General features: G+C 55.4%; 1 protein-coding gene across 4 annotated transcripts in view; it reads left to right on the forward strand.

Annotated features, from left to right (window-relative positions):
* The window catches only part of LOC118368775 (adhesion G protein-coupled receptor L3), a 362,805-nt gene that overhangs the window by 259,221 nt on the left and 77,527 nt on the right, over positions 1–26,057 (forward strand). For 3 of the 4 annotated variants that reach the window (XM_052497230.1, XM_052497228.1, XM_052497229.1), the window contains exons 9-10: positions 17,153–17,338; positions 21,451–21,489. In XM_052497230.1, coding sequence (XP_052353190.1) covers positions 17,153–17,338; positions 21,451–21,489 — 225 coding nt within the window. The remainder of the gene's footprint in view (positions 1–17,152; positions 17,339–21,450; positions 21,490–26,057) is intronic. The other variant, XM_052497227.1, reaches the window with a different exon arrangement.

Below are 26,057 nucleotides of genomic sequence, written 5' to 3' on the forward strand. Positions count from 1 at the left end.
GAGAGAGGCACGGGAGCATGAGAGTGGGGGAGAGAGAGAGAGAGAGAGAGGCACGGGAGAGAGAGAGAGAGAGGCACGGGAGATGAGAGAGGGAGAGAGGCACGGGAGAGAGAGAGGCACGGGGGAGAGAGAGAGAGGCACGGGGGAGAGAGAGAGAGAGGCACGGGGGAGAGAGAGAGAGAGGCACGGGAGAGAGAGAGAGGCACGGGGGAGAGAGAGAGAGACACGGGGGAGGAGAGAGAGAGGCACGGGAGAGAGAGAGAGAGGCACGGGAGAGAGAGAGAGGCACGGGGAGAGAGAGAGAGAGGCACGAGGGGAGAGAGAGAGAGGCACGGGAGAGAGAGAGAGGCGGGGGAGAGAGAGAGGAGAGAGAGAGAGAGGCACGAGAGAGAGAGAGAGGCACGGGAGAGAGAGAGGCAGGGGAGAGAGAGAGAGAGGCACGGGAGAGAGAGAGAGAGGCACGGGAGAGAGAGAGAGAGAGAGAGGCACTGGGAGAGAGAGAGGCACGGGAGACGGGGAGAGAGAGAGGCACGGGGGAGAGAGAGGAGGAGAGAGAGAGGCACGGGGAGAGAGAGAGAGGCACGGGAGAGAGAGAGAGAGGCACGGAGAGACGGAGAGAGAGAGGCACGGGAGAGAGAGAGGCACGGGAGAGAGAGAGAGGCACAGGGAGAGAGAGAGAGAGAGGCACGGGAGAGAGAGAGAGGCACGGAGGGAGAGAGAGAGGCACGGGAGAGAGAGAGAGAGAGGCACGGGAGAGAGAGAGGCACGGGGGGAGAGAGAGAGGCACGAGAGAGGGGGAGAGAGAGAGAGAGGCACGGGAGAGAGAGAGGCACGGGAGAGAGAGAGAGAGGCACGGGAGAGAGAGAGAGGCACACGGAGAGAGAGAGAGGCACGGGAGAGAGAGAGGAGAGAGAGAGGCACGGGAGAGAGAGAGAGAGGCATGGGAGAGAGAGAGAGGCACGGAGAGGGAGAGAGAGGCACGGAGAGAGAGAGAGAGGCACGGGGAGAGAGAGAGAGGCACGGGAGAGAGAGAGAGGCACGGGGGGAGAGAGAGAGGCACGGGGGGAGAGAGAGGCACGGGGGGGAGAGAGAGAGGCACGGGAGAGAGAGGGGACGGAGAGAGAGAGGCACGGGAGGGGAGAGAGAGAGAGGCACGGGGAGAGAGAGAGAGGCACGGGAGAGAGAGAGAGGCACGGGAGAGAGAGAGAGAGGCACGGGAGAGGAGAGACGGGAGAGAGAGAGAGAGGCACGGGAGAGGGAGAGCACGGGAGAGAGAGAGGCACGGGGAGAGAGAGGCAGAGAGAGGAGAGAGAGAGAGGCACGGGAGAGAGAGAGAGGAGAGAGAGAGAGGCACGGGAGAGAGAGAGAGAGGCACGGGAGAGAGAGAGAGGCACGGGAGAGAGAGAGAGAGAGGCACGAGGAGAGAGGGAGAGAGAGAGGCACGGGAGAGAGAGAGAGGCACGGGGGGAGAGAGAGAGAGAGGCACGGGGGGAGAGAGAGAGAGGCACGGGGAGAGAGAGAGAGAGGCACGGGGGAGAGAGAGAGGCACGGGGAGAGAGAGAGAGGCACGGGAGAGAGAGGCAGAGAGAGAGAGGCACGGGAGAGAGAGAGAGAGAGAGAGAGAGGCACGGGAGAGGAGAGAGAGAGAGGCACGGGAGAGAGGCACGGGAGAGAGAGAGGCACTGGGAGAGAGAGAGGCACGGGAGAGAGAGAGAGGCACGGGGGGGAGGAGAGAGAGGCACGGGAGAGAGAGAGAGGCACGGGGAGAGAGAGAGAGGCACTGGAGAGAGAGAGAGAGGCACGGGAGAGAGAGAGAGGCACGGGGAGAGAGAGAGAGGCACGGGGAGAGAGAGAGAGAGGCACGGGGAGAGGAGAGAGAGAGAGCAGAGAGAGGCACGGGAGAGAGAGAGAGAGGCACGGGAGGAGAGAGAGAGAGGCACGGAGAGAGAGAGAGGCATGGGGAGAGAGAGAGAGGCACGAGAGAGGCACGGGAGAGAGAGGCACGGGAGAGAGAGAGACACGGGAGAGAGAGAGAGAGGCACGGGAGAGAGAGAGAGAGAGAGGCACGGAGAGAGAGAGAGAGGCACGGGAGAGAGAGAGAGAGGCACGGAGAGAGAGAGAGGCACGGGGGAGAGAGAGAGAGAGGCACGGGAGAGAGAGAGAGAGGCACGGAGAGAGAGAGAGGCACGGGGAGAGAGAGAGAGGCACGGGGAGAGAGAGAGAGGCACGGAGAGAGAGAGAGAGGCACGGGAGAGAGAGAGAGAGGCACGGGAGAGAGAGAGAGGCACGGGAGAGAGAGAGAGGCACGGGAGAGAGAGAGAGGCACGGGGAGAGAGAGAGAGAGAGAGAGGCACGGGGAGAGAGAGAGAGAGGCACGGGGAGAGAGAGAGAGGCACGAGAGAGAGAGAGAGGCACGGGGAGAGAGAGAGAGGCACGGGGGGAGAGAGAGAGAGAGGCACGGGGGGAGAGAGAGAGGCACGGGAGAGAGAGAGAGAGACACGGGAGAGAGAGAGAGAGGCACTGGAGAGAGAGAGAGGCACGGGGGAGAGAGAGAGAGGCACGGGAGAGAGAGAGAGGCACGGAGAGAGAGAGAGGCACGGAGAGAGAGAGAGAGGCACGGGGGGGAGAGAGGGAGAGAGAGAGGCACGGAGAGAGAGAGAGAGGCACGGGAGAGAGAGAGAGGCACGGGAGAGAGAGAGCACGGGAGAGAGCACGGGAGAGAGAGAGAGGCAGAGAGAGAGAGAGGCACGGGAGAGAGAGAGAGGCACGGGGAGAGAGAGGAGAGAGAGAGAGAGAGAGGCACGAGGGAGAGAGAGAGAGGCACGGGGGAGAGAGAGAGAGAGGCACGGGAGAGAGAGAGAGGCATGGGGGAGAGAGGGCACGGGAGAGAGAGGCACACGGGGGAGAGAGAGAGAGGCACGGGAGAGAGAGAGACACGGGGAGAGAGAGAGAGGCACGGGAGAGAGAGAGAGGCACGGGAGAGAGAGAGAGAGGCACGGGAGAGAGAGAGGCACGGGGGGAGAGAGAGAGAGGCACGGGGAGAGAGAGAGAGGCACGGGAGAGAGAGAGAGAGGCACGGGGAGAGAGAGAGAGAGGCACGGGGGAGAGAGAGAGAGGGACGGGGAGAGAGAGAGGCAGACGGGAGAGAGAGAGGCACGGGGGAGAGAGAGAGGCACGGGAGAGAGAGAGAGAGAGAGAGAGGCACGGGAGAGAGAGAGAGAGAGGCACGAGAGAGAGAGAGGCATGGGAGAGAGAGAGGCACGGGAGAGAGGCACGGGAGAGAGAGGCACGGGAGAGAGAAGAGAGGCACGGGAGAGAGAGAGGCACGGGAGAGAGAGAGAGAGCACGGGGGAGAGAGAGAGGCACGGGAGAGAGAGAGAGGCACGGAGAGAGAGAGAGGCACGGGGAGAGAGAGAGAGGCACGGGGGGAGAGAGAGAGGCACGGGGGGAGAGAGAGAGAGGCACGGGGAGAGAGAGGCACGGAGAGAGAGAGGCACGGGAGAGAGAGAGAGAGGCACGGAGGAGAGCACGAGAGAGAGAGAGGCACGGGAGAGAGAGAGAGGCACGGGGAGAGAGAGAGGAGAGAGAGAGGCACGGGGAGAGAGAGAGAGGCACGGGGAGAGAGAGAGAGAGAGAGGCACGGGAGAGAGAGAGGCACGGGAGAGAGAGAGAGGCACGGGAGAGAGAGAGAGGCACGGGAGAGAGAGAGAGAGGCACGGGAGAGAGAGCAGAGAGAGAGAGGCACGGGAGAGAGAGAGAGAGGCACGGAGAGAGAGAGAGCACGGGGAGAGAGAGAGAGGCACGAGGGGGAGAGAGAGAGAGAGGCACGGGAGAGAGGAGCACGGGAGAGAGGCACGGAGAGAGAGAGAGAGAGAGGCACGGAGAGAGGAGAGAGAGAGAGGACGAGAGAGAGAGAGAGGCACGGGCAGAGAGAGAGAGAGAGAGAGGCACGGGGGAGAGAGAGAGAGGCAGGGGAGAGAGAGAGAGAGAGGCACGGGGAGAGAGAGAGAGGCACGGGGAGAGAGGGGAGATAGAGAGAGGCACGGAGAGAGAGAGAGGCACGGGGAGAGAGAGAGAGAGGCACGGGAGAGAGAGAGAGGCACGGAGAGAGAGAGAGAGGCACGGAGAGAGAGAGGCACGGGAGGGAGACAGAGGAGAGAGAGAGAGGCAGGGAGAGAGAGGAGAGAGGGAGAGAGAGAGGCACGGGAGAGAGAGAGAGAGGAGGGAGAGAGAGAGAGGCACGGGGGGAGAGAGAGAGAGAGGCACAGGGGGAGAGAGAGAGAGGCACGGGAGAGAGAGAGAGGCAGGAGAGAGAGGCACGAGAGAGAGAGAGGCACGGGAGAGAGAGAGGCACTGGGGAGAGAGAGAGGCACGGGAGAGAGAGGCAGAGAGGAGAGAGAGAGGCACGGGAGAGAGAGAGAGGCAGGGGGAGAGAGAGAGAGGCGGAGAAGAGAGAGGCAGAGAGAGAGAGGCAGGGGAGAGAGAGAGAGAGAGCAGAGAGAGAGGAGAGAGAGAGAGAGGCAGAGAGAGAGGGGGAGAGAGGAGAGAGAGAGGCACGGGGAGAGAGGCACGGGAGAGAGAGAGAGGCACGGAGAGAGAGAGAGAGGCACGGAGAGAGAGAGAGGCAGGGGAGAGAGAGAGAGGCAGAGAGAGAGGAGAGAGAGAGAGGAGAGAGAGAGAGGCACGGGAGAGAGAGGGGAGAGAGAGAGAGAGGCACGGGAGAGAGAGAGGCAGGGGGAGAGAGAGGCACGGGGGAGAGAGAGAGAGGCACGGGGGGGAGGAGAGAGAGAGAGGCACGGGAGAGGAGAGAGGCAGAGAGAGAGGCACTGAGAGGAGAGAGAGAGAGAGGCACGGAGGAGAGGGGAGGCACGGGAGAGAGAGAGAGAGGCACGAGAGAGAGAGAGAGGAGAGGAGAAAGGGGAGAGAGAGAGAGGCACGGGAGAGAGAGAGGCACGGGGAGAGAGAGAGAGGCACGGGGAGAGAGAGAGGCGGAGAGAGAGAGAGAGAGGCACGGGGGAGAGAGAGAGAGGCACGGGGGAGAGAGACGGGGAGAGAGAGAGAGAGAGGGAGAAGAGGGCATGGGGAGAGAGAGAGGCACGGGAGAGAGAGAGGCACGGGAGAGAGAGAGAGAGGCAGGAGAGAGAGAGAGAGAGAGAGAGGCACGGGAGAGAGAGAGAGGCACGGGAGAGAGAGAGAGGCACGGGGAGAGAGAGAGAGGCACGGAGAGAGAGAGAGAGAGGCAGGGGCAGAGAGAGAGAGAGGCACGGGGAGAGAGAGAGGCACGGGGGGAGAGAGAGAGAGGCACGGGGAGAGAGAGAGAGGCACGAGAGGAGAGAGAGAGAGGCACGGGAGAGAGAGAGGCACAAGAGGGGAGAGAGGAGAGAGGCACGGGGGAGGGGAGAGAGAGGCACGGGGAGAGAGAGAGAGAGAGGCACGAGAGAGAGAGAGGCACGGGAGAGAGAGAGAGGCACGGGAGAGAGAGGCACGGAGAGAGAGAGAGGCACGGGAGAGAGAGAGAGGCACGGAGAGAGAGAGAGGCACGGGGAGAGAGAGAGGCAAAGGAGAGAGAGGCACGGGGAGAGAGAGAGAGAGAGAGAGAGAGGCACGGGGAGAGAGAGAGGCACGTGGGGAGAGAGACGGGAGAGAGAGCACGGAGACACGAGGAGAGAGAGAGAGAGGCACGAGAGGGAGAGAGAGAGAGGCACGGAGGAGAGAGAGGCACGGAGAGAGAGAGCACGGGAGAGAGAGAGGCAGAGAGAGAGAGAGGCACGGGAGAGAGAGAGAGAGAGAGAGAGAGGGGGGAGAGAGAGAGGCACGGGAGAGAGAGAGAGAGGCAGGGGAGAGAGAGAGGCACGGGGAGAGAGAGAGAGAGGCACGGGAGAGAGAGAGAGGAGGCATGAGAGAGAGAGAGAGAGAGGCATGGAGAGGAGGATGGGAGATGGGAGAGAGGCACTGGAGATGGGAGAGAGAGGCACGGGAGAGAGGAGAGAGATGGGGGAGAGAGAGAGAGAGGCACGGGGGAGAGAGGAGAGGCATGAGAGAGGGAGAGGCATGAGAGAGGCACGGAGGGAGAGAGGCACGGGAGAGAGATGGGCAGAGAGAGAGGCACGGGAGAGAGAGGGAGAGAGAGGGAGAGAGCACGGGGGGAGAGAGGCACGGGAGAGAGAGAGAGGCACGGAGAGAGGAGGGAGAGGGAGGGGAGGCACGGAGAGAGAGAGAGAGGCACGGGAGAGAGAGAGAGAGAGGCACGGGAGAGAGAGAGAGGCACGGAGAAAGAGAGGTGGAGAGAGAGAGAGAGCACGGGGAGAGAGAGAGAGGCCGGGAAAAGAGAGGGGGGAGAGAGAGAGGCACGGGAGAGAGAGAGAGAGACACGAGAGAGAGAGAGGCTGGGGAGGGAGAGAGGAGAGAGAGAGGCACGGGAGAGAGAGAGGCTCCCAAAAAGAATTGGAAAGAAGAGGCAAAGAGAGAGAGAGAGGCACGGGAGAGAGAGAGGCACGGGAGAGAGAGAGAGGCACGGGAGATTGAGAGAGGCACTTTGTTTATTAGAGACTTCACTTGAGAGAGCAATGAGGGAGAGAGGAGAGAGGATGTCAAGAAAGGCACTTGAATTGAGAGAGAGGAGGCACGGGAGAGAGAGAGGAGGGGGGGCACAGAGCGAGAGGGGGGAGGGAGGGAGAGAGAGGCACGAGAGGGGGAGGAGAGGAGGCATGCGAGAGGAGAGGAGGGGCATACGGGAGAGAGAGGGGAGGGAGAGGAGAGAGGAGAGGGCACGGGAGAGAGAGAGAGGCACGGGAGAGAGAGAGAGGAGAGGAGAGAGAGAGGGAGAGGCAGAGGAGAGGACGAGAGGCACGGGAGAGAGAGAGGCACGGGGAGAGAGAGACACGGAGAGAGAGAGGCATGGGGCATGAGAGAGGGAGGCACGGGAGAGAGAGAGAGGCACAAGCACGGGAGAGAGAGAGAGGCACGGAGAGAGGAGAGAGAGAGGCACGGAGAGAGAGAGGCAGAGAGAGAGGCACGGGAGAGAGAGAGAGGCAGAGAGAGAGAGGCACGGGAGAGAGAGAGAGAGGCAGGGAGAGAGAGAGGCACGGGGGAGAAAGAGAGAGGCACGGGAGAGAGAGAGGGGGGAGAGAGAGAGGCACGGGAGAGAGAGAGAGGCACGGGGAGAGAGAGGCAGAGAGAGGAGACGGGGGAGGGAGAGAGAGAGAGACACTGGGAGAGAGAGAGAGGCAGAGAGAGAGGAGGCAGAGAGGGGAGAGAGAGAGAGGCACGGGGGAGAGAGAGAGAGAGAGAGGCACGGGGAGAGAGAGAGAGAGGCACGGGGGGGAGAGAGAGAGAGGCACGGGAGAGAGAGAGAGGCACGGGAGAGAGAGGAGGCACGGAGAGAGAGAGAGAGACACTGGGGGAGAGAGAGAGAGAGGCACGTGGGGGGGGAGAGAGAGAGAGGCACGGGGGGAGAGAGAGAGAGGCACGGGAGAGAGAGAGAGGCACAAGAGAGAGAGAGAGGCACGAGAGAGGCACGGGAGAGAGAGAGGCACGGGAGAGATAGAGAGGCACGGGGGAGAGAGAGAGAGAGGCACGGGAGAGAGAGAGAGAGAGGCACGGGGAGAGAGAGAGAGAGAGGCATGGGAGAGAGAGGCATGGGAGAGAGAGAGAGAGAGGCACGGGGAGAGAGAGAGAGAGAGAGGCACGGGGAGAGAGAGAGAGACACGGGGGAGAGAGAGAGAGACACTGGGGAGAGAGAGAGAGAGGCACGGGAGAGAGGGGAGAGAGAGAGAGGCACGGGAGAGAGAGAGGGAGGCACGGGAGAGAGAGAGAGGCACAAGAGAGAGAGAGAGGCACGGGAGAGAGAGAGAGGCACGGGAGGAGAGAGAGAGAGGCACGGGAGAGAGAGAGGCACGGGGAGAGAGAGAGAGGCACGGGGGAGAGAGAGAGAGAGGCACGGGGAGAGAGAGAGAGGCACGGGAGAGAGAGAGGCACGGGAGAGAGAGAGAGGCACGGGAGAGAGAGAGGCACGGGAGAGAGAGAGAGAGAGAGAGAGAGAGGCATGGGAGAGAGAGAGAGAGAGGCACGGGAGAGAGAGAGAGGCAGAGAGAGAGAGAGAGGAGAGAGAGAGAGGCACGGGAGAGAGAGAGAGGCACGGGAGAGAGAGAGAGGCACGGGAGAGAGAGAGAGGCACGGGGAGAGAGAGAGGCACGGGAGAGAGAGAGAGGCACGGGGAGAGAGGAGAGAGAGAGAGAGAGGCACGGGAGAGAGAGAGAGACACGGGAGAGAGAGAGAGAGAGAGAGAGAGGCACGGGAGAGAGAGAGAGGGAGGCACGGGGGAGAGAGAGAGAGGCACGGGGAGAGAGAGAGGCACGGGGGAGAGAGAGAGAGAGGCACGGGAGGGGGAGAGGGAGAGAGAGGCACGGGAGAGAGAGAGAGAGGCACGGGAGAGAGAGAGGCACGGGAGAGAGAGAGAGGCACGGGAGAGAGAGAGAGAGGCACGGAGAGAGAGAGAGGCACGGGAGAGAGAGAGAGGCACGAGAGAGAGAGAGAGAGAGAGAGGCACGGGAGAGAGAGAGAGGCACGGGGAGAGAGAGAGAGGCACGGGGGAGAGAGAGGAGGCACGGGGGAGAGAGAGAGAGGCACGGGAGGGAGAGAGAGAGAGAGGCACGAGAGAGAGGAGAGAGAGGCACGGGAGAGACAGAGAGAGGCACGGGAGAGGTAGAGAGAGGCACGGGGGAGAGAGAGAGGCACGAGAGAGAGGGGGGAGAGAGAGAGAGGCACGGGGAGAGAGAGAGAGAGACAGAGAGAGGGGAGAGAGAGAGAGGCACGGGGGGAGAGAGAGGCACGGGGAGAGAGGCACGGGGAGAGAGAGAGAGAGAGGCACGGGAGAGAGAGAGAGAGGCACGGGGAGAGAGAGGGAGGCACGGGAGAGAGAGAGAGGCACGGGGAGAGAGAGAGAGAGGCAGGCATGGGGAGAGAGAGGGGGGGAGAGAGAGGCACGGGGAGAGAGAGAGAGGCACGGGGGGGGGAGAGAGAGAGGCACGGTGGAGAGAGAGAGAGGCACTGGGGAGAGAGAGAGAGAGGCACGGGGGAGAGAGAGAGAGGCACGGGGGAGAGAGAGAGAGGCACGGGGGGAGAGAGAGAGAGAGAGAGGCACGGGAGAGAGAGAGAGGCACGGAGAGGAGAGAGGCACGGGGAGAGAGAGAGGCACGGGGGAGAGAGAGGGAGGCACGGGGGAGAGAGAGAGAGAGGCACGGAGAGAGAGGAGAGAGAGAGAGAGGCACGGAGAGAGAGAGGAGAGAGAGGCACGGGGAGAGAGAGGCACGGGAGAGAGAAAGAGGAGGGAGAGAGAGAGAGGCACGAGACGGGGGGGAGAGAGAGGCACGGGGAGAGAGAGAGAGAGGCACGGGGAGAGAGAGAGAGGCACGGGGGAGAGGAGAGAGAGAGGCACGAGAGAGAGAGAGGAGGCACGGGGAGAGAGAGAGGCACGGGAGAGAGGAGAGCACGGGAGAGAGAGAGGCACGGGAGAGAGAGAGAGAGAGGCACGGGAGAGAGAGAGAGGCACGGGGGGAGAGAGAGAGAGGCACGGGGGAGAGAGAGAGAGAGGCACGGGGAGAGAGAGAGGCACGGGGGAGAGAGAGAGAGAGAGGCACGGAGAGAGAGAGAGGCACGGGAGAGAGAGAGGCAGAGAGAGAGAGAGAGAGAGGCACGGAGAGAGAGAGAGAGGCACGGGAGAGAGAGAGAGAGAGGCACGGGAGAGAGAGAGGCACGGGGAGAGAGAGAGACACGAGAGAGGCAGAGAGAGGCAGAGAGAGAGAGGCACGGAGGAGAGAGAGGCAGGCAGAGAGAGGCACGGGGGAGAGAGAGAGGCACGGGGAGAGAGAGAGGCAGAGAGGGGAGAGGAGAGGCACGGAGAGGAGAGAGGCACGGGAGAGAGGGAGAGAGGGGAGAGAGGATGGGAGAGAGAGGGTGGAGAGAGAGAGAGGACGGAGAGAGAGGGGAGAGATGGAGAGAGAGAGAGGCACGGAGGGGGAGGAGAGAGGAGGCAGAGATGGGGAGAGAGAGAGAGGCACGGGGGAGGGGAGAGAGAGGGAGCGAGGGAGAGATGGGGGGAGGGAGAGAGGCATAGCCTTGCTATTGAGAAAGGCCACCGTAGGTAGACCTGGCTCCCAAGAGAAGACAGGCCGTGTGCACACTGCCCACAAAATGAGGTGGAAACTGAGCTGCACTTCCGAACCTCCTGCCAAATGTATGACCATATTAGAGACACGTATTTCCCTCAGATTACACAGACCCACAAAAAATTGGAAAACAAATCCAATGTTGTTAAACTCCCATTTCTACTGGAACTTTTGTGAGTGTAGCGTTTACTTTTACTTTATTGTTTATTTCACTTTTGTTTATTATCTACTTCACTTGCTTTGGCAATGTTAACATGTGTTTCCCATGTCAATAAAAGGGGCACGGGGGAGGAGGCATGGGAGAGAGGAGGGGCATGCGAGTGGGGGAGGGAGGGGCATGGAGAGAGTGGGGGAGGGAGGGGGAGAGAGTGGGGAGGGGAGGGGCAGGGGAGTGGGAGGGGCGAGAGGCATGGGGGTGGAGAGGAGAGGCTTGAGAGAGAGAGGGCACTGGGGGAGAGAGAGATGAGAGAGAGGGGCATGAGAGAGAGAGGGACGGGAGAGAGAGAGAGGCACGGGAGAGAGAGAGGCACGGGAGGCAGAGGCAAGGGAGAGAGAGAGAGGCACGGGAGAGAGAGAGGCACGAGAGAGAGAGAGAGAGGCACGGGAGAGAGAGAGAGGCACGGAGAGAGAGAGAGGCACGGGAGAGAGAGAGAGAGAGGCACGGGAGAGAGAGAGAGAGAGAGGCACGGGGAGAGAGAGAGAGGCAGGCACCGGGAGAGAGAGAGAGGCACTGGGGAGAGAGAGGAGAGGCACGGGGGAGAGAGAGAGAGGCACGGGGGAGAGAGAGAGAGGCACGGGAGAGAGAGAGAGAGGCACGAGAGAGAGAGGAGAGAGAGAGAGGCACGGGGAGAGAGAGCACGGGAGAGAGACACGGGGAGAGAGAGAGAGCAGAGAGAGAGCACGGGAGAGAGAGAGAGGCACGGGGAGAGAGAGCAGAGAGAGAGAGAGGCACGGGGAGAGAGAGAGAGGCACTGGGGGGAGAGAGAGAGAGGCACGGGGAGAGAGAGAGAGGCACGGGGAGAGAGAGAGAGAGACGAGAGGAGGGAGGACGGGAGAGAGAGAGAGGCACGGGAGAGAGAGAGGAGAGGAGAGAGAGAGAGAGAGGCACGGGAGAGAGAGAGAGCACGGGAGAGAGAGAGAGGCACGGGAGAGAGAGAGGCACGGGAGAGAGCACGGGGGAGGGAGAGAGAGGGAGAGAGAGGCACGGGGGGGAGAGAGAGAGGCACGGGGAGAGAGAGAGAGAGGCACGGGAGAGAGAGAGAGAGAGGCACGGGGAGAGAGAGAGGCACGGGAGAGAGAGAGAGAGGCACGGGAGAGAGAGAGAGGCACGAGGGAGAGAGAGAGAGGCACGGAGAAGAGAGAGAGAGGCACGGGAGAGAGAGAGAGGCACGGGGAGAGAGAGAGGCACGGGAGAGAGAGAGAGGCACGGGAGAGAGAGAGAGAGAGGCACGGGAGAGAGAGAGCACACTGGGGAGAGAGAGAGGCACGGGAGAGAGAGAGAGAGGAGAGGAGCAGGGAGAGAGAGAGAGGCACGGGAGAGAGAGAGAGAGGCACGGGAGAGAGAGAGAGAGGCACGGGAGAGAGAGAGAGCACGGGAGAGAGAGAGAGAGGCACTGGGAGAGGAGAGAGAGAGAGAGAGGCAGGCAGGGAGAGAGAGAGAGACACGGGGAGAGAGAGAGAGAGAGAGAGAGGCACGGGAGAGAGAGAGGCACGGGAGAGAGAGAGAGGCACGGGAGAGAGAGAGGCACGGAGAGAGAGAGAGAGGCACGGGGAGAGAGAGGAGAGAGAGAGAGGCACGGGAGAGAGAGAGAGGCACGGGGGAGAGAGAGAGAGGCACGGGGAGAGAGAGAGGCACGGAGAGAGGCACGGGGGGGAGAGAGAGAGAGCACGGGGAGAGAGAGAGAGAGGCACGGGAGGAGAGAGGAGCAGAGAGAGGCAGAGAGGGGGGAGAGAGAGAGGCACGGGGGAGAGAGAGAGAGGCACGGGAGAGAGAGAGCAGAGAGAGGCACGGGGGAGAGAGAGAGAGGCATGGGGGAGGGAGAGAGAGAGAGAGAGGCATGGGAGAGAGAGAGAGAGAGGCACGGGAGAGGGAGAGAGAGAGAGAGAGGCACGGGGAGAGAGAGAGAGACACGGGGAGAGAGAGAGAGAGGCACTGGGGGAGAGAGAGAGAGAGGCACGGGGGAGAGAGAGAGAGGCACGGGAGAGAGAGAGAGAGGCACGGGGGGAGGAGAGAGACGGAGGGAGAGAGAGGCACGGGAGAGAGAGAGAGGCACAAGAGAGAGAGAGAGGCACGGAGAGAGAGAGAGAGGCACGGGAGAGAGAGAGAGAGGCACGGGAGAGAGAGAGAGGCAGAGAGAGAGAGAGAGAGAGGCACGGGGGAGAGGGAGAGAGAGAGGCACGGGGAGAGAGAGAGGCACGGGAGAGAGAGAGGCACGGGGGGAGAGGAGAGAGAGAGGCACGGGGAGAGAGAGAGGCACGGGAGAGAGAGAGAGAGGCACGGGAGGGAGAGAGAGAGAGGCACGAGAGGAGAGAGAGAGAGGCAGAGAGAGAGAGAGAGAGAGGCAGGGGAGAGAGAGAGGCACGGAGAGAGAGAGGCACGGGAGAGAGAGAGAGAGGCAGAGAGAGAGAGAGAGAGAGGCACGGGAGAGAGAGGCACAGAGGAGAGAGAGAGAGAGAGGCACGGGGAGAGAGAGAGAGAGGCACGGGAGAGAGAGAGAGAGGCACGGGAGAGAGAGAGAGAGGCAGGGGGGAGAGAGAGAGAGGCACGGGAGAGAGAGAGGCATGGGGGGAGAGAGAGAGGCACGGGGAGAGAGAGAGGCACGGAGAGAGAGAGAGAGCACGGGAGAGAGAGAGGGAGAGAGAGAGAGGCATGGGAGATAGAGAGAGGCACGGGAGAGAGAGAGAGGCACAGGGAGAGAGAGAGAGAGGCAGAGGGGGAGAGAGAGAGGCAGAGAGAGAGAGAGGAGAGAGAGAGAGAGGCACGAGGAGAGAGAGAGAGAGAGGAGAGAGAGAGAGAGAGAGAGAGAGGCAGAGAGAGAGAGAGAGAGAGAGAGAGAGAGAGGGAGAGAGAGAGAGAGAGAGAGGCACGGGAGAGAGAGAGAGAGAGAGAGAGGCACGGGAGAGAGAGAGAGAGGAGAGAGAGAGAGAGGCACAGAGAGAGAGAGAGGCACGGGGAGAGAGAGAGGCAGAGAGAGAGGGAGAGAGAGAGAGAGGCACGGAGAGAGAGAGATAGAGGCACGGGAGAGAGAGAGAGAGGCACGGGAGGAGAGAGAGGCATGGGAGAGAGAGAGAGGCACGGGAGAGAGAGAGAGGCACGGGGGAGAGAGAGAGAGGAGAGAGAGAGAGGCACGTTGGGGAGAGAGAGAGAGGCACGGGAGAGAGAGAGAGGCACGGGAGAGAGAGAGAGGAGAGAGAGAGAGGCACGGGGGAGAGAGGGAGAGAGAGAGGCACGGAGAGAGAGAGAGGCAGGGAGAGAGAGAGGCACGGGAGAGAGAGAGGCAGAGGGGAGAGAGAGAGAGCACGGGGGAGAGAGAGAGAGGCACGGGAGAGAGAGAGAGGCACGGGGGGAGAGAGAGACACGGAAGAGAGAGGAGAGAGAGAGAGAGAGAGGCACGGGAGAGAGAGAGGAGAGAGAGAGAGGCAGAGAGAGAGAGAGGCACGAGGAGAGAGAGAGGCACGGGGAGAGAGAGGCAGGGAGAGAGAGGCACGGGAGAGAGAGAGAGAGGCAGAGAGACCTGGAGAGAGAGAGAGGCACGGGAGAGAGAGAGGCAGGAGAGAGAGAGAGAGAGGCACGGGGGAGAGAGAGAGAGGCACGGGGAGAGAGAGAGAGAGAGAGGACGGGAGAGAGAGAGAGAGAGAGAGGCACGGAGGAGAGAGAGAGAGGCACGGGGGAGAGAGAGAGAGAGGCATGGGAGAGAGAGAGAGAGAGAGGCATGGGAGAGAGAGAGAGAGAGAGAGAGGCACGGGAGAGAGAGAGAGAGAGGCACTGGAGAGAGAGAGAGAGGCACGGGGGGGAGAGAGAGACACGGGGAGAGAGAGAGGCACGGGGGGAGAGAGAGAGAGGCACGGGGGGAGAGAGAGAGGCACGGGGGAGAGAGAGAGAGGCACGGAGAGAGAGAGACACGGGGAGGCAGAGAGAGAGAGAGAGAGCACGGGGAGAGAGAGAGAGGCAGAGAGAGAGAGAGAGAGGCAGAGAGAGAGGCACGGGAGAGAGAGAGAGGCACGGGAGAGAGAGAGAGAGAGAGAGAGGCACGGGGGAGAGAGAGAGAGAGGCACGGAGAGAGAGAGAGGCACGGGAGAGAGAGAGAGAGGCACGGAGAGAGAGAGAGGCACGGAGAGAGAGAGAGAGGCACGGGAGAGAGAGACACAGGAGAGAGAGGCAGAGAGGAGAGAGAGAGAGGCACGGGGAGAGAGAGAGAGGCACGGGAGAGAGAGAGAGGCACGGGAGAGAGAGAGAGGCACGGGAGAGAGAGAGAGAGGCACGGGGAGAGAGAGAGAGGCACGGGGGAGAGAGAGAGAGGCAGGAGAGAGGGAGAGAGAGAGGCACGGGAGAGAGAGAGGCACGGGAGAGAGAGAGGCACGGGGAGAGAGAGAGACACGTGAGAGAGAGAGAGAGAGAGGCACGGGGAGAGAGAGAGAGGCACGGAGAGAGAGAGAGAGGAGGCACGGGGAGAGAGAGAGAGAGCAGAGAGAGAGAGAGAGAGAGGAGAGAGAGAGAGCACGGGAGAGAGAGAGAGCAGGAGAGAGAGAGAGGCACGGGAGAGAGAGAGGAGCACGGGGGAGAGAGAGAGAGAGCAGGCACGGGGAGAGAGAGAGGCACGGGGAGAGAGAGAGAGGCACTGGGGAGAGAGAGAGAGGAGGAGAGAGAGAGAGAGGCACGAGAGAGAGAGAGGCACGGGGGAGAGAGAGAGAGAGGCACTGGGGGAGAGAGAGAGAGAGAGGCACGGTAGAGAGAGAGAGAGAGAGAGAGACGGGAGAGAGAGAGAGGCACGGAGAGAGAGAGAGAGAGGCACGGGGAGAGAGAGAGAGAGAGGCACTGGGGAGAGAGAGAGAGACACTGGGGAGAGAGAGAGACACTGGGAGAGAGAGAGAGACACTGGGGGAGAGAGAGAGGCAGAGATGAGAGCAGAGAGAGAGAGGCACGGGGAGAGAGAGAGAGGAGAGAGAGAGAGAGAGAGAGAGGCACGGAGAGAGAGAGGCACGGGGGAGAGAGAGGCACGGGAGAGGCAGAGGGGGAGAGAGAGAGAGGCACGGGGGGGGAGAGAGAGAGAGAGGCACGGGGAGAGAGAGAGGCACGGGAGAGGCGCGGGAGAGGCGGAGAGAGGTGTGAGAGATGTGAGAGAGAGAGGGCATGAGAGGGAGTGAGGGGAGAGAGGGGAGGGGGAGAGGGAGAGAGAGAGAGAGAGAGAGAGAGAGAGAGAGAGAGAGAGAGAGAGAGAGAGAGAGAGAGAGAGAGAGAGAGAGAGAGAGAGAGAGAGAGAGAGAGAGATGCGAGAGAGAGAGAGGCGTGAGAGAGAGAGAGAGAGAGAGAGATGCGAGAGAGAGAGAGGCGTGAGAGCGCGAAAGAGAGAGGCGTGAGATCGAGACAGGCATGAGGCGAGGGAGAGGCGTGAGAGATACCCATGAGAGATGCACGGGATAGGCGTGAGAGATGCGCAAGAGAGGCGTGAGAGATGCGCAAGAGAGAGAGGCGTGAGAGAGAGGCGTGAGAGTGCGCGAGAGAGAGGCGTGAGAGCGAGACAGGCATGAGGCCAGGGAGAGGCATGAGAGATGCGCGGGAGAGGCGTGAGAGATGCGCGGGAGAGGCGTGAGAGATGCGCGGGAGAGGCGTGAGAGATGCGCGAGAGATGCGCGGGAGAGGTGTGAGAGATGCGCGGGAGAGGTGTGAGAGATGCGCGGGAGAGGTGTGAGAGATGCGCGGGAGAGGTGTGAGAGATGCGCGGGAGAGGTGTGAGAGATGCGCGGGAGAGGCGTGAGAGATGCGCGGGAGAGGCGTGAGAGATGCGCGGGAGAGGCGTGAGAGATGCGCGAGAGATGCGCGGGAGAGGGTCTGAGAGGCGTGAGAGATGTGCGGGAGTGGCGTGAGAGATGCGCGGGAGAGGCGTGAGAGATGCGCGGGAGAGGCGTGAGAGATGCACGAGAGAGGCGTGAGAGATGCGCGAGAGAGTTGGAGGTGGAATTATTGAGGATAATGGAATTATATAAAAACATAAAGGATAAAGGCATTTTTCATGGCTTTAGACCGCTGGAGGGAAATAGACTGGAATGATCGTTGCTGTCCCCCCCCAAAAGACCTCGCCAAAGCACAGCACGTCAGACAGTTAGGTTCATGCTGCTGATAGACTCTCAGGGGAGAAGTCTGTCGATACTGTGTTGTTCCGGTGTGCATTCACCTATAAAATTCCAGGCGCTGGTGGTTTAATCAGAAAATCTGCGCATGCTAAACAACATTATTTTCTAACAGTTTGTATAATGCCATTTGTCACGGTTGAAATGTGTATGCTGAAAAGGATTAGTCCAAGGCGGAGTTTGTGTTTGGGTGAAGGGAGACGGATGACTTCTCTCCTGATGTAAGTGTTCCACTGGAATTGATTTGATTCTAGCTACTTTAAGTAGAATGAGAGAGAGTTTACACTGGTCATTCAGTAACATTGGATGGGATATTGAATACTCATATCAATGAACCAATCATATAACACACTAACACACCGGACAATTTTTTTCTCCTTGAGGACTCCAAGGGAAAAGTTATTTGCCAAATATTGATAATTCTGCACAAAACCCCCAATCTCGACAAGCCCACTGGGCTCAAGTTTGACCAGCCGATTTGATATTTGCCTAATCTGCCCTACGGCCCGTCCTTTTCTGGTTCCACTATAGCCACATAGCATGATGGTCAGTTGTTAAATGCATACTATGTGCGTGTCAATGAGTATCTGTATGCAACCATGCATGGTTAATTTGTGTGTATATTGTGGTTTTGCCAGCTCAAAGCCGGAGAGACTGCAGCCATCATTGCCAGGGAGCTGTCGGAGCAAACCAAGAGTAACCTTCAGGCGGGGGACATCACCTACACAGTCAAAGCCATGGGTCAGCTTGTGGAACTACTCGACGTGCAGCTTAGGAACCTTACCCCTGGAGGCAAAGATAGCGCAGCCCGCAGCCTCAACAAGGTATGTGTCTGGGGAAAAGCAATGGTTGTGTGCCAATACTCATTAATGATTTCCTCTCCTTGTCTCCTTCCCTAGGTGACTACTGATCTTGACGGGTGAGAGCAACATAACCAGTGGGCTTTCCAGCCTTCTGCCTTGGTTATCCACATTGCTCAGATCAGTGGTCACCAAGGACACAAGATGAAGGAAGGAGGATATACACGAGAATGTATTCATAGGTCGAAGAAAGAACTGACTTCACTCAACTTTCTCAACCTGTAGTTAGCACGTGTTTCCTTCCTCTGAAACGTGTATTTCCCCACCAGCCTGACAAGGCCTTCACACCAGGCAAACCTGAACAGTAGGCATTGTTTTAATGATCTGCGCTCCGGCCCCATACCGAATGATAACCTGCATTATTTCTCACTTGTAGCAGTCTGCTGCTGCTCAAGTAAAAGAACCAACAGGCAGCCAACTGTGTGTGTGTGGGGGGGGTATTTTGAAGCCTTGCCTCGTAGGCTGTACTGCTTTACAACACCAAAGTTGGTTGTGGCAATCACTAATTATACCGGCAGACGCATGGATAGGATTATTCCAAACTAGGCAGATTAAAAAATAAATAAATCAATTACGGAGTTGTACGTCTAAAATGGTGCTCATGCCGCTTGTTTCCTTCGAGACAGAGGAAATGTATTAGATATTGCTGTTTGTCGCCTCAAACTAATGCAATTATTCCCCGAATTCACAGTTGGGTACACCTAGGGCCACTCGGGCAAGGTGAGATAAAAATAATACATTATGTCTGTCGAAGCAACCAACGGAAAAGCAAACATCGGTAAAATTCAAAATGTCAGCCGTTAATTTGTTTGAGCAGCTTCACTTGTAGTGGAACACGAACACCTGTTTCCCAATAGCTTTTCTTCGCCGACTTCATTTCATTGCCGCATGCAGCCAGATGTCTCCTTTGAGGTTTTAGTGTTGCTCCCTCCACTGGAGAGCAGGACGATAATGATAGCCAACGGGCCGAGGAGAAGAACATGGCGTCTTGCACTTGTGGTCACCTCATCGACGGCTTTTACGAGGTAGACCTTTTGAAAATACAAAAAATGAAGAACAGGTCAAATTCAAGTAATGCTTTAGAGGAGAGTAACCTTTTCGTTTTGTTGCCGTCACATTATCCTGAAACTGAGGGCGATGCCCTAGACTTGCGTCTTCTCTTTATGACGATACTCCTAAAAAGATACTAGTAAAAGCAGTGCAGCTCAAATGGGGAAGGAATGCTACATTTAGCTCTGATAAATACGCTTAACTATCTAGTACATCAAGGAACTGCTAAATTCTCCCCTAGCACTCTCTCTGTACTATTCAAGGTTGTCCTCCATCCTTTCCCTTTAATCCATGGTGACTTACTGTAGCAGCCTCTAGCGCCGTGCTCCCTCCCTCCCTCCCATTTCTCTGTCTCGCGCGCGTGTGTTTACCTCGGAGCTCAATCATTTTTGACACAATCTGCTAAGAGCTAACGCAATGAAAGATTCCTTTGATAGCAAGCACAAAGTCTCTCTGCCGGCAGACAAAGAGCCGATTGAGTTGGTAAACGCCATGATTACGTACCACTTTCATGACCGAAGGGCCATGTTGAAGGCGCTAACAGGACCACTTCCAGGAAAGTGGGCTGACTGTAATGCTAGAGTCCTCCTTTAGGAGGAAGACGGCAGTCACCGCAGACAATCAGGAGTGCATTAGCATTTCTTCAAAGCTACGCGCTAGGCTAGGCTAACAAAATTAGGTCTCTGTTTATGTATTCTGTTCCCAGCCCAGTGTTGCGCGCTAGGCTAGGCTAACAGAATAGGTCTCTGTTTATGTATTCTGTTCCCAGCCCAGTGTTGCACGCTAGGCTAACAGAATAGGCCTCTGTCTATGTATTCTGTTCCCAGCCCTGTGTTACGCGCTAGGCTAACAGAATACGACTCTGTTTATGTATTCTATTCCTAGCCCAGTGTTGCACGTCAGGCTAGGCTAACAGAATTAGGTCTCTGTTTATGTATTCTGTTCCCAGCCCAGTGTTGCGTGTTAGGCTAACAGAATTAGGTCTCTGTTTATGTATTCTGTTCCCAGCCCAGTGTTGCGCGTTAGGCTAGGCTAACAGAATTAGGTCTCTGTATATGTATTCTGTTCCCAGCCCAGTGTTGCGCGTTAGGCTTACAGAATAGGCCTCTGTTTATGTATTCTGTTCCCAGCCCAGTGTTGCGCGTTAGGCTAGGCTAACAGAATTAGGTCTCTGTATATGTATTCTGTTCCCAGCCCAGTGTTGCGCGTTAGGCTTACAGAATAGGCCTCTGTTTATGTATTCTGTTCCCAGCCCAGTGTTGCGCGTTAGGCTAGGCTAACAGAATTAGGTCTCTGTATATGTATTCTGTTCCCAGCCCAGTGTTGCGCGTTAGGCTAACAGAATTAGGCCTCTGTTTATGTATTCTATTCCCAGCCCAGTGTTGCGCGTTAGGCTAGGCTAACAGAATTGGTCTCTGTATATGTATTCTGTTCCCAGCCCAGTGTTGCGCGTTACGCTTACAGAATGGTCCTCTGTTTATGTATTCTGTTCCCAGCCCAGTGTTGCGCGTTAGGCTTGGCTAAGAGAATTAGGTCTCTGTATATGTATTCTGTTCCCAGCCCAGTGTTGCGCGTTAGGCTAACAGAATTAGGTCTCTGTTTATGAATTCTATTCCCAGCCCGGTGTTGCGCACTAGGCTAACAGAATAGGCCTCTGTTTATGTATTCTGTTCCCAACACAGTGTTACGCGCTAGGCTAACAGAATAGGTCTCTGTTTATATCTAGTGTTCTCCAACTCCAGGCAACTAGCAGACTTCCTTTATTTCAGATGGTATAATTCCAATTGGGGACACATGAGCGGTTATGTAGCCTAGCCAGGTGTTAGATCTCCAGTGCTACTTTGAAATCTCAACCTACTGGATTGACCCGCTAACATCAGTCCCAGGTATGCCACATTTTAGGTTTAGCCCTACTCCTGCAGTGACGAGGTCTCCAGGTTAAATAGTTCCTCTTTAGTTCCTTTCTCTCCACCTATTCACAGGAACAAGTGGTAACCTTGAAACTCCAACTTGAAAGTGGAGCTACGTCTCAGCCCCAATCCCCACTTGGATCGTGTGTCACGTTTCAGTGCTAATTAAGACTGATTCTTTGTGATGTTTTCTATGAGAGGGAATAATTAATGTGCATGCCGTTTTTTCACACAGTTTATATAAAACGGGAAAGTCTTAATTAGCCAAAGTCGAGAGGTGACATTTTGTTCAGCGTTTTTTCTTTTTTTACACAAATCAACTGTACTAGTTCGGGCTTGGACCATCTTGATTACTGTCCGGTAATATGGTCAAGTGCAGCAAAGAGAGACCTAGCAAAGCTGGAGCTGGCTCAAAACAGAGCAGCACGGCCTTAACTGCACATACACAACTAACCTACACAACCTACATGGCAGTCTTTCCTGGTTGAGGGCTGACGTGAGATGAACTGCTTCTCTTCTAGTTTTTATGAGGGGTATTACTGTACTAAAATTCCAGATTATCTGCATAATCAAATAACAATCAGCTCAGACACCCATACATACCCCACAAGACATGCCACCAGGGGTCTCTTCAGACACCCATACATACCCCACAAGACATGCCACCAGGGGTCTCTTCACAGACCCCAAGTCCAAAACAAATTCATGGCAACGCAGAGTATCATACAGAGACATGGTCACATTTTTAATGTTTATTTAGTTTATTTGATTTAACCTTTAACCAGGCAAGGCAACTCCCGTCTTCAATTACTCAAGCAAACAGCAAAATTACCTTATTTGTTTTTGTTTGTATTATTATATTTATTTGTTGTGTTTGTTTGTTTATTGTTGTGCATTTAATGTGACTGTCCTCGTGCATCAGTGTTTTGTTACTTGTCGTGTTTTTTTTGTGGACCCCAGGAAGAAGAGCTGCTGCCTCTGAAAAAGCTAATGGGGACCCATATAAACAACTCAAATGATGTATTTCTTTTCTCTCCATCCACACTGTAAACCATGCTAATGGAAGTTGTATGTATCTACCTTTTGCTAACTGTAACATGTTTTGGTGGTTTGCAGCTGCAGAAAAGAGAGCGCTCATGTAGGATTTACGTGCAGGTATTTTGACTCTTGTCTTTCACCCAGCATCCTCCTACCCAACCCATTGAAATGTTTCTGTTTTGCTGTAAGCATGATTGTGACTTGTTGTCGCACCCTAACGTCATGCTTTGTGCTAGTGATATTCCTGCCTGTGGAGGAATTTGTTGCTCAATGTTGGGTCTGCTAAGTAAACTTTGACCTCATGAAATTGTATTTTTTTTAAATGGAGTCATTTATAACACTAGGCTATGTTTTGGTCGGGATGCAACTATTGCTAGTTAACGTTTTTGATCCACAGGTGAAATTTTGGGGTCCTCACTTTCTTACCCACATCCTGATGCCCTAATTCTAACGACAACCCCCAGCCCTGCAACCAATTCAACACTCCTTCCCAGCATGCTTTGCCTCTTAATGCTGTTTTCATACCTCTGTGTTGGTGTTGTCATGGCTTTTGAAGGAAGAAACTATATATATATGTAATGCATATGATGTGATAATAACATTGGTTGCTCATGGATTTCACATGAACATTGGTTGCTCATGGATTTCACATGAACATTAGTTGCTCATGGATTTCACATGGACATTGGTTGCTCATGGATTTCACATGAACATTGATTGCTCATGGATTTCACATGAACATTAGTTGCTCATGGATTTCACATGAACATTAGTTGCTCATGGATTTCACATGGACATTGGTTGCTCATGGATTTCACATGAACATTAGTTGCTCATGGAATTCACTTGGACATTGGTTGCTCATGGATTTCACATGGACATTGGTTGCTCATGGATTTCACATGGACATTGGTTGGTCATGGATTTCACATGGACATTGGTTGGTCATGGATTTCACATGGACATTGGTTGGTCATGGAATTCACATGGACATTGGTTGGTCATGGATTTCACATGGACATTGGTTGCTCATGGATTTCACATGGACATTGGTTGGTCATGGATTTCACATGGACATTGGTTGCTCATGGATTTCACATGGACATTGGTTGGTCATGGTTGGATAGGTTATGCTCTGGATATGCATGTTAAACAAGATATCATGTTTTTGCTTGAAGGAAATGTCAAGCTGGCGATACCAATGACATCTACTCAACACATTTGAGTTTTTTCTATATTTTGAAAAGGCTCTCAGAGGATATAAAATGAACCATCTTTAATCATCTGTAGTCGTCTACAGCAATATTCTTGCTGACATCACCAGAGATGTGTGTCAACGATCACATGATGATGTAATGGTAGCATATATTCACAGCTGTGAAACGATTAGTACATTGTAATAACCTTCACTGGCTATGCAGTCGCTCAACACTACCATCAAGTAAGTTGACTCTTAAGATTTTCCATAGGACATCCAGGCATTTAAATCCCCCACCGACTTCCACGGTCAACAGCCGAAAGTGACCTCATTTAAACCTGGAGTCAAAACCCACCCTCTACCAGAACTTCCCTGACAGGCAAGACTCGTATAGGGGGGGGGGACGACTCTTCCTGATGCATTATGCATGTGTGTACCAATTTGTAGGGACTATTTCTTGAGCTCCAGTGTGGAGTTGATATCCAGGCTTGTCAGTAAAATGACATGAATATCGTCTCTGCCTTGAAAAGAGCGTCTGAATGAGTTGGCATGCATGCACGCACACTTCCCCCCCACAGATGGTTCCTATAGGTTCCAGATGTTCTACGTATATCTGTGGTGGTGTCACATCTGTTAGGCGACATGCATTGGTTGTTTCAAATCCTCCGAGTTGTGTCTGAAGTCACTTCAATATGTAATGCCGGTTTTATTGTGCGTTTTCCACCGGATGAAGTGTATGTGTGTGTGTGTGTGTGTGTGTGTGTGTGTGTGTGTGTGTGTGTGTGTGTGTGTGTGTGTGTGTGTGTGTGTGTGTGTGTGTGTGTGTGTGTGTGTGTGTGTGTGTGTGTGTGTGTGTGTGTGTGTGTGTGTGTGTGTGTGTGTGTGTGTGTGTGTGTGTGTGACACAGCGTATGGCTATGTATAAGTGTGTGTGTGTGTGTGTGTGTGTGTGTGTGTGTGTGTGTGTGTGTGTGAGCACAAGGTTGAACCGTGTACATGGTGTCAATGTGCGCCTGACCGTGTTAAACAAAAGGGGAAGGAATCTTGCTCGACGAACTGGAATAATGGAACATCTACCAGTCTTCCGTATACACAGACATTGATTGCGCGGCGCTATGGTTTTGAGGGATTTTCATTGATTGAGGAAATTGGGCGTTTTCTCCAACCAGAAGCCCTGGTTGTCATCATAAGGGGTATAGAGAAGGCATACAAAAGACACCAAGGTAGATGCCTCACTCTGCAGCACCTGCCTGCACAGACAGAGATGTACACATGCATAGACACACACACACACACACACACACACACACACACACACACACACACACACACACACACACACACACACACACACACACCCTCGGTTTTGGAACCAGGCTGAGCACACCATGCGCAATGATCGTTTTCAATAAGGTAAAGACATTATGTTAAATGCTCAACCAGACTTCTCAGGGTGAGAAATAACTTTTTTTTTAAATCAAACAAACAGATTATAGCAGTGCGAGGATGGGCTTGGGTGAATTGACTGCCAGTGCACGTCGGAGGGCGCGGATGTTATTGAGATTGGTGATCAGGTATGCACCCCCAACTGCTCGTTAGCCCCCACGCTAATGGGCGATTGGGAGAACGGAGCTGGTGTTTGCTCTCTAATGGAGATGAGACGAGCCCGGTTCACCATCTTGATTTAGGGAGTCCATCTTGTTTTATGTGGAGCGGATGACGGCACCATTCGCATGCCGCCGGGTCTATGCGGGACCATTACGGAATAACACCTTATAAAGAGATTCAAGGGTGTCTGTAGTAGACCAATATTTATAGATACTGTAATTCAACATGTCACATTGTGGAGACGTCTTACTGGAAAGGGTTTAGGATATTGGATCCCAATTTAAGCAAAACGTACCTTTGAAAGCTTCATATTAATTTACTCCCTCGTTTAGTAGTTTGTGAGCAATTTCCTTTGCAGACTACGTCAATAGAGTGTAGAGCATCATGGATATTGTCAGTAGGTCCTCTTTGGTCCCTTTTTAAAATCATTTGTTAACTTGATTTACTACAAACATTCAGTGCAACCCCCCAGCCTCTGTTTTCACCATAAAGGATGATGTCCCTATCAGATACCTAAAAGGCTTCTGCTCTTCTATTTCAAACAATCAAAATGGCTCCCAGCTTTCTATCCTCTTTGGTGTATTAAATACTCTCTGGTTTAGTGGCTTAAACACTGTGGTTGTTACTGTGATGACATCCCCTTTGCTTCAAACTAAGGTCAAACGCCTTCTCTTTAAAATGGCCGCCGACACATAACATTTCCAAAGGGAGACGAATTTCTGCTAAGTGTATGTGGAGCGAAGGGATTTATCACATGGTAGAACTTTCCTACGCCGTTAAAGAGGACAATTGTATCTTGCGTGCGTGAGTGAAGATCATAGACCAGGAAATCCCGGGAATATTGTTTGGATATTGGGTACTGACCCCTTGTTCAACGTAACCCCTTCTCCCCTTCTTTCTCGTATATGGGGGGTAATCTAGTAAACGTGTCACTGCAGAAGACCACCTTAGAAAGGCCGGAAGTGAAGCGTTGCCTTGTCCATGAGATTCTACCATTTTTATTGCCGGACAATTTGTTAAAAGATGATGTTAGAATGACCACATAGTCATAAAGACCGTTTCCACTCTACCCAACCCCCCAACCACCATTCTCTCCTGCAGTTTACTGTCTACCGACTCGACCCTCGCTATGTTATATGGGCCGTGTCTGTTCACGGTCAGAGTCCGACAGGGATACGATGAGATCATGGCCATTCAGCGTAAAAGTACCTCTGTCTCAGAGTCGTAAATTCTTAGTTAATTTACCTATAGACCCTTGGACTGTTCCTGAAGTGTCTTCCTGCTGTGTTCAGTTAATTTGCAGGGTGAATAGGCTTGACTTGGAGTCGTAGTTGACTTTGTGACGAGGTGCTGTTTGCACATTATTTGACAAGGGAGACGATGTTCATATTGACACTCACCTCTGGATGACCTTTCTTGAGTGTGTGTTTTCCTGTTAGTCTTTGTATTGTGATCTTAACTGTTATCTCATGTATTGTGTGTTTGAAAGCCCCACACATTCACTAGTATAACTGTCGATTGCGGATATAGTAGTAGTAGTGACTTTCAACGTGGCACCGTCATATGATGCCACCTTTCCAACAAGTCAGTTCGTCAAATTTCTGCCTTGCTAGAGCTGCCCCGGTCAACTGTAAGTGCGGGTATTGTGAAGTGGAAATGTCTAGGAGCAACAACGGCTCAGCTGCGAAGTGGTAGGCCACACAAGCTCACAGAATGGGGCCGCTGTGTGTTGTCCTCGTTGCAACCCTTACTACTGAGTTCCAAACTACCTCTGGAAGCAACGTCAGCACAATAACTGTTCATCGGGAACTTCATGAAATGGGTTTCCATGGCCGAGCAGTCACACACAAGCCTAAGATCACCATGTGCAATGCCAAGCG

The sequence above is a fragment of the Oncorhynchus keta genome, chromosome 35 (assembly GCF_023373465.1).
Source record: "Oncorhynchus keta strain PuntledgeMale-10-30-2019 chromosome 35, Oket_V2, whole genome shotgun sequence".
Lineage (NCBI taxonomy): Eukaryota > Metazoa > Chordata > Actinopteri > Salmoniformes > Salmonidae > Oncorhynchus > Oncorhynchus keta.